Source organism: Agelaius tricolor, unplaced genomic scaffold (assembly GCF_023055355.1).
Source record: "Agelaius tricolor isolate 1412-34295 unplaced genomic scaffold, bAgeTri1.0.p SCAF_26, whole genome shotgun sequence".
NCBI classification, from domain to species: Eukaryota; Metazoa; Chordata; class Aves; order Passeriformes; family Icteridae; genus Agelaius; species Agelaius tricolor.
The window spans coordinates 7,339,615-7,355,780 of NW_027269286.1; the positions used below are offsets into that span (position 1 = coordinate 7,339,615).

A 16,166-nucleotide genomic window follows, 5' to 3' on the forward strand; every position below is an offset into this window, starting at 1 on the left:
TGACCCTTTTAAAGTAGCTATAATATTAACTTAGGAATGGATAAATTCTTTATGAAAGTCATTCCTTTCCTTTGCCTGAGCAAACATAACTGTATTTCTACACAGAGGCAATACAACTGCATTTTAGTTAAGCACATGATACTTCCATCTGTCAATATCAGACATTGAGAATACCATAATTGCCTTTAAACTGTCCAAAGGACTTATTCACAGTGGAAAACATACACCAGAGAGGCTGGAAGTAACCATGATACTTCTAATTTCTACAAAACGCGTTTGTCCTGTTCCTTGGCAACTGCACCATTAGTTACATTAAAAGCATGGACAATTTAGGACAATGGGTTAATGTTTCCTTTGTAAGGTTTCCTTAATACATATTATTATCCTCAAGTATTATAACAGCATCAATAACAGAAATGCACTTGCTGTTGGGTTACATTCATCCAAAGAAATCAAATTATGAATGGTGTAACTGTAACTCTTTTCTGGGTAGTCAGCTATTTTAGTAATTAAATATCTCTACATCTCATATATCTCATAGGGTCACACAGATGCTTTATTTTCTCCTGTCTCCTACACAAGCAGACTTGTTACACTTTTCCACAGAACTTGCAGGAATTAAAAAATAAGCTGTTTCAGGCATATTGTAATCATTTGTTAATTAAATATAATTTCTAGGTAAATGCTGAAGTTTTAGCCACACTTCCTTTTTCTTTGTGCTGGATTTCTCCTGTTGAACCATCAAATGCAGTCATCTACATCTCTACCCCCTCACAGCATGAGAGAATTTTTAAAGCAGTAAATCAGTGTGTACTGCAGGATCAGGCCGCAGCAACAGAGAAAACAAGAACTGGAGGGCAAAGGGTCATAACACTTTGTTCAGTGTTAAGAATGCTTTTAGACTTGGGGCAGAAAATACCATCACAATTTTTTTTTTTTTCCCCAGAGAAATGCTGATTCTGCAAACCAGTAAGAGTATTTGGTTCCACATTTTTGATGTGCAAATCAAATAAATCCTATCTTTTCTTGTGAATCCTTCACCCTGTACACTCCAGTTGCTGCAACAGAGAGAAGTGTTCTATTCTGAACACTGAAAAAGGCACCTGGAGCAACAGGAAGGTGAGGCAGATCATTAGCAGTCCCTCTACCTAGAAGAGGGTCACTCTCATGTAGAGTTTTCTCCCTTCAGGCTCTTTTGTTACTCATTTTCAGGATCATTACTCATGCTGAACTTGCAGCCATCTGTCTACACACATAGCATGATAACCAAGGGAAGCAATCATTATTTTACCTTCACAAGACAGGCCGTGAGAAGTGACTCCAGAGAGGCTCTCTCTGCACACGTTACAGAAGGTGGGTCGGGCGTGGGAGCAGGCGTACCAGTTATGCATCCCTGAGAAATGTTCCACATTAAACTGTGCGGTCTAGTAAAGGAGAAGTTAAGACAAATTTGCAAGTACAGAACACAGCTACGGTGACTGACATTACGCACGGTTCCATATTATAGGGGACGACAGCGAAATGCTCCCCAAAAGGATTTTCCAAAGGGTATTTAGCCTGCTCTCCCTCCAAAATTCTAAATCCAAGTGTGATAATAAGCTCTCAGTTTGTGAAGTTCTTAAGGTGAAGCTTCACTCTGACATTAGACACGCTTTTCACACTACTCCAGTTCCATATCCTGCTTGATCTGTTGAGCCAGAACAGGTTGCACCAAGAGGGATGTCAGCTTACCTCATAGTGTTCTCTGGACTGAACGGACTTCAGAGAGCTTATCCAGTCCTCCATTTCTTTTCTGTTCTCAGCACACAATATTAGCCTCCTAAATGGAGTGATTATCTGCAAAAGATAACACATCCTGATTAATCCAGATAGTAAATATCATGACAGGCTATGATATCTAAAGTACTCTTCCCCGTGAGATGATGCAAAAGGATGACACGCCCTACAAGGCAAGATCCTAAACACTTAAAATTATTTTCTTTAATGCACTACTAGCAACAAAAGAGTTTGCTTTTCCTTGTACAGTTCCCAAGTTTCAAATCAGGCTTTGGTACAGGTCTCTGTAATCTACATTGATCATTACCCATTCTCAGCTCTTTGTCTATGCACTGAGTTTCAAATGCCCAAATGGCAGGCACTGAAATGCTAAAACAGCCATTCTGTAAATTACTATTTGACTAAGACTGCAATCCTATTTCATAACTGCATCATAGCAACTGCAAGGTCCATTCCAATTGCTAGAGACAAAAACATATCAAAATCAAATGCCTGGAAGTCTTAAACAACCACAAAAGCTGTCATCATATTTCACTATCTTGTATATTGACAATATATTTACACAAATTTATACACACAAAAATTTAAAACAGCACTTTTTATATCCAACTATATCAACTCAGTATAAGAACACATACAAATCTTTATAAAAAGGCACAAAGAAAAAAAGCAAACAGTTGAAATCATATCCTACTAGGACAATTGAATAAATTCCTGGAACAAGTTGATGCTGGGAATTTTTCAGAGTTGGATTCTGGAAATCTGAAAATACTGTACCAAGGAGGTTCAGAGTACAAGCTGCTCTGCCCTCTCCCTAAACAGTAGAAAAAATAATCAAAATAATAGGAAGGCAGCAGAAACTATCAGCTAACTCCCACTGAAATTATTTTGAGCACTGCATTAAAATAGACAAAGCAGTTACTTACATGGCAAAGAATTTAAAACAAGTACAAGAAAATAAGGAAAGTTATTTGTTTTGTTGTAGAAAGTCTGAAAAATAAAATTAAATTCTTTATCAGTATTATGCATTAATCTATTTCATAGTATGCACCACCAACACTTGCAAATTAAATAAAACAGAGAAGGAACCACAAAAAATGGGAATTCTGAGTACTCTTTTAAATGCTACAAGCTAGATATGACAACATTTGCACAATATCAGTAAGCATTTATCTGCAGCTGCAGTTACTTACCCAGTCCCTGCCGTAAATTGTCTCTAGCCTTGATTTGTCCTATCCACTCCTTCATTAAACTGAGCTGCACTTTAACATCTCTCAGAGGCGACGTAACTGAAGTGCAGCAGGCTGCAAGTCACATGGAGGGGAGGCAAAACCACTTTGGGCTTGCCTTTTTTTTTTTTTTTTTTTTAATGTACTCACTTCACATGGAATGGAATAGTTTCTTTGTTTTCTGTTTCCTTCAATCTTGCTTAAGCTATTTAAAAAGGTTTATTAGTAGGTCTCCATGGCTTTTCCTAAAGAACAGTTTATGCAAAGAGCAATGCTTCTCTCATTAGTTTGGAGCCAAACAGACGCTTTATTGCTTCAAAATGTTTTTCTAGGCCAGGTCATCCAATGAAGCCAAGAAAAGTCATTAAATCATAATATAACCCTGGCTCCAACAACAATCAGCATTCTGCTGAAATTTCCAGGTTTCAGTGGACACAGAAATCTTATTTGGGCAAATACAAGCCACAGATTATTTCCTATTATATGGCATGAGATTATAACACAGATTAAATAATGATAAATCCACCCAAGACTCAGCACATTATGTCCACCCTGCTGCCACAGTTATTACTGATTCTAGCCGGTAACCAGACATTGTGAAATGCCATCAAGCAACAACAGCTGCATTTATTGCTGAAAACCCCTGACTAATCTTGATCTTTTCAAATAATACTTAGATATATATTACTCCTATCTTCAATAGTACTGGTCACAATCCACTGTGCATCCCTCCACCCTTCCCCCACTCTGAAATTAAGGCCCTGGTTCAGTTGTTCACACCTAGTTACCCAGTGCCAATGAAGACACCCTTTGGTACCAAAGGCTTTGGCAGGGGAGGGGTAAGTATGATAGAGGACCAGAACAGTAGCTATAAATCACCGAGGTGGGACACCAAACTTCCTCTCAAAATGCCCTGCACAGCCATTTATTGGCAATCAAACCACATCACCAAACACTGCTAACCAATGCATGTAAACACATCAGAAATTCATATATTCCAGCTTCTTACTAAAATCAGAGTATAAAAAACTTAATGAAGTTCACAGCATTTCAGCAGTCTAACAGCTCAATAGGATACTCTCAATAGCATGAATATAGCATCAATTATTATTGCTACAAAAATGAAGTGGGAAGTTTACATATTTGTGGGAAGATGTACATATTTTTAAATACAATAAACTACATATTCTCTTTGATTTACATATCAAACAACAAACTCTAAGAAGGTAGATAGTAACATGAAAAAAGACAAAATGCACTATATGCAAGAAGTAACAACAGTGCTTGAAATTTTTCAAATAAAATAAAATAAAATAAAACAAAATAAAATAGGAACTAAGAAGCCCATTTAGCTTCTCATCTATTTCAGTCTACAAAATCATGGAGAAAATGTACTCTCATTATTTTTTAGATATTTCATGTAACATAGGAACTCAGGGAGTCAAGGAAACTGTTAGCAAGCAACAAGTGTTTTTCCCTAAATGCAAAGCATTCTTTAGACTTGAAAAGTATTTCTAAAGGATGCTGAGGAGACAAAAAGTAAAAATGCCCGAAAAGGCATTTGAAAAATTCATCACAAATAAACGCATCATATACTATAAAGGACAATATCTGAAATCTTCAACTTATCAGGTCTTCAAAAGTCCAGCCATGAGTCAATGTTGGGAAGTGACTCAAGGGTAAGAATCACTGTATGTGCTCTGCTGTTTCTACTTCATTCTTTAGTATCTGCTACTATTATTATTATACTTTAATTCCACTTGGTTTTATGAGCTTTACACTAACTCAGTATAGCTTTTCTTGTTTATCCTAAATTGAGATTGACTTCCTAAACCTTCTTATTTGCATTTATACAGATGGCATGCTTTCGTCTGAATGCTTACACAATGCTATGATTAACTAAGTACTAAGTGGGATGTTTGAAGTTCATTCACTAAAAACAACGGAACCTGTATAAAGACATAATCAAAATTAAATGGATGTAACTGAGCTCAAAACAATTTTCCTGCCTTGTATATTTGAATTTAACTAGTAATTTTATCTCATTGCATGTCTTCATATTCAGAGTCCTGTATATTCTCTTCTACTGACCTAAGTCAGCAACTTTTCTTCAATTACATATTATCTTTTTGATCTTCACTGCTTCAAATATTACTATTTGTATATAGCTCTGAATATGTTGAACTCTCAACAGAAAGAAAGAGAGGAAGGAAGGAAGGAAGGAAGGAAGGAAGGAAGGAAGGAAGGAAGGAAGGAAGGAAGGAAGGAAGGAAGGAAGGAAGGAAGGAAGGAAGGAAGGAAGGAAGGAAGGAAGGAAGGAAGGAAGGAAGGAAGGAAGGAAGGAAGGAAGGAAGGAAGGAAGGAAGGGAAAGAGCTCTATAACACAATGCAAAGGAAGTGTTACAGGAACCACCGGGAGACCATCCATTGAGGTAACATAAGAATAAGGTGCCAACAGTTCACCTGCTGACAAAGCAGGAGACAAATCACAAAAGATGAAGACAGTCAAAAGGTCTTAAAAAATAAATAAGATTACCTTCCTTTGAAACTTTTCACCATTGTCAAGTAGCCAAGAAGTCACTGCTGATTTTGGAAAAGACAATTACCAAGAGCAGATACTGCAGTATATTGGCAAGTAATAAAATAGAGGTAGTTGGAATAAAAAACACTTTTAATGCAGTAGGCATTGAGAAGAGTGAGCATATACAGTCTTAAAAGTTGAAGACAATCAACACAAACCCTAAAAAATCCCAGGAAATAAACAATGTCTGAATGGGAAGTAAAACTACCCATTACTGCAATAAAGTTCTTGTTCTGTTCAGAAAAGTAGGGGGATTTTTTTGAATGGGAAATGAGGGAGAGAAAAAGAGATCACTGTTCACTCTGCTGCTGCAGAAGTCTTGCCTTAAGTTGGGATTTTCACACAAACACTACCATAATTTGGCTTCTAAAAATATACACATACTCATATATATGTACATACACATCTTGAAATTACTTGGATGACATTTCTACAGTCAGGTTTGGGACCACTCCTACAACTTTTCTTTCAGACAACACTTATTAGCAACAAGCTTAACATCTTGAAAGGAAATAAAATTGTCATCAAATTCAGAGCAAATTTGAAAGTCCTTTCTTCTTTCAGTAGGCATAACCTAACCAGTAACATCGTACATGCCTTCAGCCCAGTGGGTTTAGACTTACAATCTATAAAATAAAAATCACAGAGAGTTTAATTAAAGCCTATTGCCTAATTTTTATTCTATTTTTTTTTTTTACTATCAGCAATATATAAGAAAATAGAGTTCCCAAAGCTTGTTGGCTCCAGTTCTGGCTTCTTTTACTAATTCAAAATGAAGACACAGTGTTTGCTAATCAAGAGAACAGTGCTCTATACCTAAGTAGCTACAGAGCAGCTCCTGTAAAGCATTCTGCTTCCTGCAACATGGTATTTGCATTAAGGCACCTTCTGCCACTCTGAACTATTATCAGACATTATACTAATAGCACTTTGTATGGCTGATCTTGAATTAAATTACTAATGTAGAAATGTCACATTGAATCTGAAAGGGGTGGGGAAATGGTTTTCCTGTTCTCTGGACAGATACTTTTAAAATCTCTTTTGGAAATAATGAAGAGAGGATGATACAGAAAAAGCACCCCAACTCTCTTCTTAGGGTCTAAATTCAATGCCTGGGGCAGGAGTGTAACATTAAATGCTTCCTAACTTCTCTGTGCTTACAGATGTTGGCAAGTCAGTACAGGCAAATGCTAGGACAACATGCTCTGCCTCTCTTGCTTTTCCATTCCCCTTTTCTCCATTCCCCTGTTCTTGTGCAGGTGGGTCTGTATGAGTGTGGCAAGTGAAGGCACGTCTACCAATGGCAGAAGTTGACTGCTGGGGTCATTGATGCTCCCACACCTTCCAGAACTTGTCTGCAAAAATCACAGTGATAACAGTTGGACATCTTTCTAGAGTACTCATAATTTCTTGGTTTCTGGATACTAAATAAATTATAACAGTACTGTCACTGTCAAAGGTGTAATTAGTTGGTGCTTTATGGTGAATTGTCACTGTTATTTTTCAGGATGAGTCAAGCCAGGCAAAAGTATAAATTACAAAGACAGGGGAGGAGTTAAAAGCAAGGTGGGTAATAAATGGTTATTACATTTGCCTGACTACAATACAGAATTTATAATCAGAACAATTATCTCTGTCTTCTCCACTAAAATGTTGCTTCCCTCTTTTTCCTGGCCTTCTCCTATTCCACTGTTCCCAAGCTCACAAATATTGATGTAATGTATGGTTCTGGCTCCCACAGTAAAAAGTCTTAGGAGTAAAAAGAAAAGACTTAGTCCCACACAGCATGTCTTACACCAACACAACATCAGAACAAGCAAGCTTAGCTAAAAGACAGGACAAAAATGGTTACATCATTGAAAAAGGTAAAGGGACTTCATTCTGCAATAGAATCCAGCCTGGGTAACTTAGGTGGCTTATCTTAGACCACACTGAGCAAAAATGAAGGAGCATCACCCAGAATACAATCAGGCACATGGACAAGAAAGCAGTTGGGAATAGTCAGCATGGATTCATTCACCAAGGGGAAGTCATGTTTTTGTAACCTGTGATGAAACAGCTGGCCTGGTAGATAAGGAGACAAAGGTGGATATTGTTCACCTTGCCTTCAGTAAAGCTTTCAGCACTATCCCCTAAGACCCTCCTAGAGAAGCTGATGAAGGATAGGCTGGATGAGCAGACTGAGGTGCGTTGAAAACTGGCTGCATGGCCAGGCCCAAAGGGTGGTGATCAGCAGCACAGAGTATGGCTGGAGGGAGGCCAATAATTAGCAGTGTACCTCACGGGACAATACTGGGTCCGGGCCTGTTTAACATCTTCATTAATGATCTGGATGATGTGGTAGACTGTATCCTCTGCAGGTTTACTGATGACAGAACACTGGGAAGGAGTAGCTGATACACCCAAGGGTCACACTGCCATCCAGAGGGACTTCAACAGGCTAGAGAAATGAGCTGGCAGTAACTCATTAGGTTCAATGAGATGCCCCAAGTCCTGCACCTGGGAAGGAACAACCCCAGGCATCAATGTACCCTGGGGGCCACCCAGCTGGAAAGCAACTTGGCAGAAAAGGACCTAGAGTACTCTTGCACAACAAACGGAGCATAAAGCAGTTACATGCCCTTGCTGCAAAATAGGCCAGGGGTATGCTAAGATGCTGGTCCAGGGAGTGAACCTGCCCCTCTCCTCAGCCCTGGTGAGGCCTCACCTGGAGCACTGTGTCCAGTTCTGGGCTGCTCAGTACAAGAGAGATATGGACATACTGCAGACATTCCAGTGAAGGGGCTGGAGCATGGGATATGTGAGGAGAGCCTGGGGGACCTACAACTGTTTGGCCTGGAGAAGGTTCAGAGGCATCTTATATATGTAAATCCCTGAAAGGAAGATGCAAAGAGGACAGAGCTAGGCTCTTTCCAGTGGTGCCCAGTGAAAAGATAGGGGTTATAGGCACAAACTGAGACATGAGAGGCTCTCTGTGAATATCAGGAAACAATGTTTTACAGTGAGGGTGACTGAGCACTGGTTGCTCAAGGTAGTTGTGAAGTCTCGACCCTTGGAGATACTAAAAAGCCACCTAGACACAGCCCGGACTAGGTAGCCCTGCTTCAGCAAAGGGGGTGGACCAGATGGCCTTCAGAGGCCACTTCCAACCCACAAGTCACTCCATGATTCTGTGAAAACAGAATCCAGGTAAATCAAGTCATCCAGTTATGTGTCCAGCCATGAACTGCAAAAGTATCCAGCAAAGATCCCTTTGTCAGAAATCCAGTTCCCCAAATCAACCTCATGTATTCAACTTCAACCAACTGCTAACAGAAGAACTTTTTCCTGCAGAAGTATAACTTTATAAAGAGACAGTTACAAGAAGTAGAGTAGGAAAGTTCCATGGATTTGGAATTAGAAATTTATTTTAAATCAGCATTTAAATACAGCAAAACCAATAAACCATTCTTGTAAATGTAAACTGGAAACTTCTATATATAGTTAGTTCAAGGCCTGCATGTTTCTTTAAAGTCCTTACATAAAGATTTGTTCAGCAGATTAGTTGCACACTGCTGTGCCCTTAGCTTTGGTTTCACCAGCTCACTACACATCTATGAGATGGGATGGCTTCTCAGCTTTAGGGAAAACATGTAGTTATATATTTAATGGCACTAGGTGCAAATTTATATAAAATAAACCAGCAAAGGACTATTTTTTTCCTGGCTGTAATAACAGATTCCTGTTTAAACATCGTTCAGCTGCCTAAAGCCAGGGATCCTTGTTCACAAGAAACAGGACATTTTTTCAAAGTTTACACCAGTGACTTAATTTATAAAATTATCTGGTAAACAGGAACTGCAGTGAGGGATACTTTCTGAGGTTTATCCAGGTATTTTAACCACTTTTAAAGAATGAATAGAAAGAAACATCAGAGAATAGGTTATGTGTAAAAGTGCAGGAAGAATGAAATCTGGCTTAATTCTTCACACATCCCAAATGCTTCACCAGTAAAAAAGGGAAATAGGGAAATTTTCTGCAAGCTATTTTTGAAAAATTTCTGTCAAGAATGAAACGTTTGGAAAACAGGCTCCAGGCAAATGCAACTTAAATCAAAATGTACAATACAGACCAGAATGGTCACATTTTTAAGTATCTCCTTTTTTCTCTCTGAAAAGTGTTCAGCTTCCTTGTAACAGATCAATCTCAAGCAACTCATCTATGGACTTTTAGCATCACAGCTGAAATGCTTTATTGCTTTTTCATAATGAAACTTAAAGCTTCAACATCTCCAGACACTCTAGGGAAAAGGACAGTGCATCAAGTCGGAGATAAGGAGCTTAGAACTTGAAAGAGCTCTCAGCTTCATTACATTTTTTTGTCACTGTCAGAGGATGGGAGGGGAGGGGGAGTGGAAATGAGCAAGTACTAAATGGAAGAAAAAACCCTAAATGCATCACAAGTGCACACTAATGGCTTTTGTCTAATTTTTCTTTTCCTAAGCATATTAATTTGCTATTTCAGTTTTTGTCTTACTTCTAAACTGCCTGAATATAGAAAAGAAAAATCCCAACCCTGAGTAGAAAATTGAACAAAATGGAATCCAAAGCACTTCCCCTCTCTTTCTGTGGTTTGGGTGTTGCTCAGGCTGGGAGCATCAAAAAGCCTTCATCACTTAGAAGATAATCACCATCTGTATGAAACAGCAGATAGTTCACAACCAGGGAAAAGCTAAATCCATTCCAAGAGTCAGCTACTGGCACAAAGCTGAGTCATGCTGGTGAAGCCAGCAGAGGAACTTGAGCCTTTTCCAGCCATGTTCCACCTCCTGGAGACAAGAAGAGGCCCCAGCACCTTTGCAGATGTCACTGCAGGACCTGTCAGCCCTGCTCTACACTACCCACAGGGCATGGGGAACATCTGGATATGCCATTACCCCCTCTACACACAGTGCCATGCACTGACCCTTCTGATAATCCCAGGGGCAAAATTTAAAATACAGTGCCTCTGAGACTAGGATTCAGCTCACCAGAGGACAGTACTTAAAGCAGAGTTCTGCAAATGGGTTTGAACTCCCAGCATTATCAGTATACACTGCTAACATCAACACACAACTGGAATGCACAGGAAATTTCAAAACATACCCAAATCCAGGAGATTATTGCTGATCTAAAGGATAAAAACCAGAAACATGTTTCCAAACACAAATCCATTCCTTGCATGTCCCTGTGGTTTATTAAAGGGAGAAGTCAAGCAAGAGTGTCTCCCTTCAAGGGAACATCAACACAGACTATATATAGACATTTACTCAAAATAGATTTTTACAAAGAAAAAAAGAATACGGACAGCTGTGCTTCAGCATATTCTTACAGAGCATTCTTACAGAGCAAACCAGAAAGATTAATCAATCCAGGATACAAACAAGGCAATGTTTGCTTAGCAATAGCTGAAATCAAGGGAGTCCATATCACGTTTGGAACTTCAAGGATAGTTGCTGACCCCAGGATCTTAGGAGCCTGCCAACACAGGAGTAGCAAGATGATTTCACCAAATTAAAGAAGTAAGAAAGACTGTGAAAGAAAAGCAGCAGAAAGGCCAGAGAAGAGAAAGACCTGTGTTACCTTCAGGTGAGCAGCCCTTTGCAAAAAAGCAAACTAGACTGAGATAGAAGAGCATCTGAAATAGGCTTGAGGCTATCAGTAAAGAAATCATCTCCTGATGTTACTGAGATACAGCTGCAGTAAACTGGATTTTGTAAACAGGCAGAACAGCAGCAGAGGAATACCTCCACTAGAATCCATAAGCTTTCTGCACTTAAATAAAGCTTAAGAGCCTGAACTCTGGGCAAATCAAGAGTCAGTATAAAATTGAACTGATGTCAGCTTATTTAAATTTAAAAAAAAAAAAAGAAAAAAAAAGTTTTAGGATAATTTTTCCCAACTTTAGGAATATCTCTGTTTGTCTCTTAATATTTGAAAAGGCAGAAGGAGTGCCCAAACCCAAAGATGAGAAGTTTTAAACTTCTTGGGAAAAGGCTTGTCTTCTTTCTTTCTGATGTGGTTGGGGGAGATTAAGCAATTCTCACATTCCCTGAAGTTTTTGTAGTCCCTGAAGAAAAATCTCAACAACAACTCTGAAAAGATCTCAGTGGCAAGAAAGAAGCAAAATATGTCCAAGTCCAGAGAAATTAACACTATCTCTGAAACATACTGCAAAACTCTGGCAACACGTTCTGTCTCCCAAGCCCAGAGTGAATATTACAAGCTACTTCTCTAAAATCAATTAGAAGTAGCTAATCTCCATGATGCAAACAGAGCTGACTGATGTCAGAAGCAACAGGATATAAATAAATAAAGTGCTAAAAGCAATCTGCCTTTCGGGACCGGTTGCAATATTCAACTTGAAATCATGACAAATCCCAAGAATTGGGATCCCAGTACAACTGGGTCACCTCCCATTGAAAACAGCAACTGCACAAAGATTAAAAGAATTACTTTATCCTTTAAGCTGGTTCCACATAAGTCATATGCCAATAAACTTTACATCCCCAACCAAGACAGAGGATATGCTACATTCAGAAATATAGATAAGAAATAAGGTAATCAGAGGTCTGTAAGAAAACAATAGAAACTAGAAGAAGACAATATAAATTTTAACCACACTTGAAGTGCAGTTGCTCCAATAGAATATTTGGTTTCACTAACTTACAGAAAAACCCTAATCTTCTAAAAATAATATATCCAAGGATAATCAGCATATATAAATATTTAGATTTTTCAAAATCTATCCAAATTTACAGAGTACCAAGAAAACCATAGACAGCTGCAAAAAGATTTTTTGTTGTTGTTGTTTAAAACATATTAAGCCGCATTCCCTACTTTTCAGTCCAAGTGAACTCATATGTCTGACCAAAAAAAGTGGAAATCAGAGAAAAAAAAAAATTTTTGTAACAAAGTTACATTCAGGGACTAAGTTTAATGAAATGCCATTCATGTTTTGTTTGGGTCTTTTTAAATATAATAAGGAAAAATACATTTAAAAATTAACCCATAAAGGAATTAATTAATTAAAGCAATTAAATTGAAAAACATTAAGTACTGTTCAGAAAAGTTAAATCAAGCTGATCTATAATCATGTTTAATCAATCATTGAACTGAAAAGACCAATTATAAAACTAAAAAGACCATCATGCAATGAGATGAAAAGCTAGGGGATAAAAAAAAGTATGAAGGAATAAAAAGAATTTTTAATAAGAAAAAAGATTAATAGGTAATAAGCAGCTTGTTATTCTCCAAAAAAATTTTGTGGCATGATTCTTAAACTGGAAGAGAAGTGTAAAGTAGCAATACAGGAATATTTGCAGACAGCACAAAATTTTGATTACTAAGTTCCCCCTCTTGATCTCCAAGGCACTTCAAAGTGAGCCAAGCAATGTATTAAGTAGAGAGTACAGTGACTTGAAAAATTTCAGCGTTAGTAAAAACAAAGAAATACACACCACAGAAGCACAGATTAAATATTTATGAGTTACAGCTCCAAATTAACAGAGGAAGGATGTTAGTACCAAAATAGGGAACACAAAAATTCACACTATGCCACTGCAGAAAACAGACAAAACTTGGAATCCATAGGAATGTAAATTAATTTATAAAATAATCCCAGATGTCTCTGACTTGGGCTTCCTTGAGTGTCAAGCATGTAACATCACTTACAAGATAATGCTGCAGAGTAACAATCAGGAGAACAGCAAGAATAAGTAAGAGTATAGAAGAATATTGACAAATATTATTTATCTTGGAAAATAGTTAAATCAAATGGAGGTAATATAAAAATTTAAAATATAAAACTGAAATAGTTTATAAGTTTCTACTGCCTTTGCATCATAACACCAGGTGAGAAAATTTATTAAAGCCCAGCACTTTAGAAGTTCTCCAAAGAAGAATTTTTTTCACAGAATAAATAATCAGGACTCTATGGTCTATATGGTCTAAAGCATTGCTAAAACCAATACATCAGCAAAAATATACTATGCTAGACATTTCTGCAAGCATATCCAGAATCCTAGTAATCAGCATTATTAGCTGGAACATATAGTCTCCTTTCCAGCCAGTCTCTAATTACTAAAAATCACAGTAGGCTTTCCAGGATAGCAGATCTGCCTACTGCTGCTTCCTCCTGCTGAAGATGACAACTTTCAGAAGATGCATATTCAACAAAAAGCACTTGATTCAGCACCTGATTCAGAAAGCTGAAAGCAAGCGCCTACATTTTAGGCGCCCTGGATGACAAAGCTGCTATTGTAGCTAAGGGAGAGTCAGGTAATAAATCATTGGAGTCTAAACTGAACTGAGCAATTACAGAAATTGCTTTAAAGACCTATTAATTTTATTTTAGATACCTAAATTTAGGGGCCTATAAACCCATCATCAAGTCCCACCCAGAAGTTAGAACAAGCTGAATCCCCATCCTGAGTATCACATTGTTTGTTAACTCTCATATTCCTGGAGAGAACTTTCCAGAATGACAGTGAAATTATTTCCTCTGTCACTCTTAGATGCAATTAGATTGAGCCAGCTATACAAAGTAGTGCCTCAAAACCAGTATTTTACCATATTATTATTTTCCATCACATTTGTCATCAAAAAACCCATAACTGATTTAAGAGTTTCAAATAAAAGTTTGGATGGATTAAAATACAGATGCTGCCACATGAAGCCTGTGCATTTGATATGAGACTCTAACACAGATTTAGAGTACCCAGAGTATTTTATACAACCATGTGGCTCAACTATTGAGGGGCAGCATGCATAACATCTACAGATTTTTTTCCTCAGCAATGTGCATCAGTTCTTCAGCATCAAAAGCAAGGCAGATGTAGAAACTTAAGCCCAAATTTCAGCTAAGATAACTTCCTTTTAAATCACAATCCATAGTCACCTTTGTTGCCTTGAGGAACTTCATTGTCTGAATATGCTTGTTCAAGAATCCTTTTAGCATTTTAAAATCCCATCCCTTATACCTGTTAGAACAAAAGCACACCACCACTGCTCTACAAGGCCACACTTACACACCAGAGAACACTCTTCAGCCCCATTTGGTCTCGAATCTCATTTTGAGAACAATAAAGAGGGTTTTTCTAAATGCACTCAATGTACCAACAAGCCAAACTCCATCCCTGCAAACCAAAATGCAGAAGGAATTTCAGCTCTCAGCAGAATTGCTCACTGCCCCATCTGCTTCTGTGCAACAAGGCTGGGAGACTGATTCATCCCAGGAGCCTCCCCAGAGGAGTAACATGCTGAGCAACTACACTCCTCTGGCTGTGCTGAGACAACACAAACCACCCCCCGAGGCAGAAGCAGAGTTCTGGATCAAAACATGTTCTGCAGAGTGCTCAATATCACTATGAGGACTCAGCACGCCACTGAACTGGCCATGGGCTAAGCAAAATCCCCCCTGGGTTCCTGATGAGGCTGACAGAGAGGGTGATCCAAATTTCTCACTGGATGCTGGAACCTCTTCACCCTCTTCCCATAGACCTGGGACACTGGTACCTAACAAGGCCATAAGAAGAATCCAGCCTTGAGTGTCTTATGTAAAGGTTCTGAAGTCAAGGGACACCCTTCCTTCTAGGTTACCAATTAACCTCTAGGTAAGGATGTTTAGAACTACAAAGCACTTATAAACTCTTAAAAAGCAAGGTTGTACACTAGAAACTTATTGCTAGAAGTGAGTTGATCATTCACTGAAAGGTAATATCATCAGCAGTAAGGAAAATAATGAAACAAATGAGCTGATTAAAGTTTATCAGCCCTGTATTTTAATTAGCAGATATTATGTACCTCAAATTTCCCTTTAAGCTCAACTTGTTTGCAGAGAGATAGCAAAAGTAATTCTGGTGAACAAACACTGGTATTTAGTTACATAAAATATTCTGCAAGCTTGTGCATTACAAATAAACTCAACCTTAAATCTGTGTGTTATGACTAATTTTAGGACTTGAGTTTTATCCAAAATAAGAGCATGGAAAAACTTGACACACACCTCTGCCTTCAAACAGACAAACTAGACAAGGCAAAAGAAGGCAAAACAGTAATTTCTACAAGCTGAGGGTGGGAAATTGAGGGGAGAGGGGGGAATCTAAGTGAAATGACAAAATGTTTTTTAAACAAAAAATGAAAATCTTTTTTTTTAATATAAATTTGTAGAGGTGTGTTTTCCTGGAAAATCTGTCCCTTGGTGTATATTCCATCTACATCAGTTTGTGTTAAAAATATTATCTATTGGGACAAAGAAACAAGAGTGCATTAACTAGAGAATGCTAATGTTAATGATTTAATTTTTGGGGTTTTTTTAACAAATAGAATGCTAACAGATCCCTTAGAACATAAATAAAAAGACTCATAATTTTAAGAAAGACAGAATTACCTTTTTAAGATGGAAGAAAATAAAAAGGCAAAAAAGAAAAGTTTATTTTTATTTATAAGGAGTATTGCTGGATAGCTAACCACCCACTCCACCCCTAGCCCCTGAGTCCAGCCCAGTGCAGGCGAGGTCAGAGATGTCTCACTCACAGAGCTGTGTTGCTGGGAGACTGGGTT

General features: G+C 38.0%; 1 protein-coding gene across 3 annotated transcripts in view; it reads right to left on the bottom strand.

Annotated features, from left to right (window-relative positions):
- DGKH (diacylglycerol kinase eta) overlaps positions 1 to 16,166 on the bottom strand; it is a 159,144-nt gene that overhangs the window by 58,616 nt on the left and 84,362 nt on the right. For 2 of the 3 annotated variants that reach the window (XM_071448481.1, XM_071448480.1), the window contains exons 5-6: positions 1,732 to 1,836; positions 1,292 to 1,424 (exon numbers count right to left, since the gene is read on the bottom strand). In XM_071448481.1, coding sequence (XP_071304582.1) covers positions 1,292 to 1,424; positions 1,732 to 1,836 — 238 coding nt within the window. The remainder of the gene's footprint in view (positions 1 to 1,291; positions 1,425 to 1,731; positions 1,837 to 16,166) is intronic. The other variant, XM_071448482.1, reaches the window with a different exon arrangement.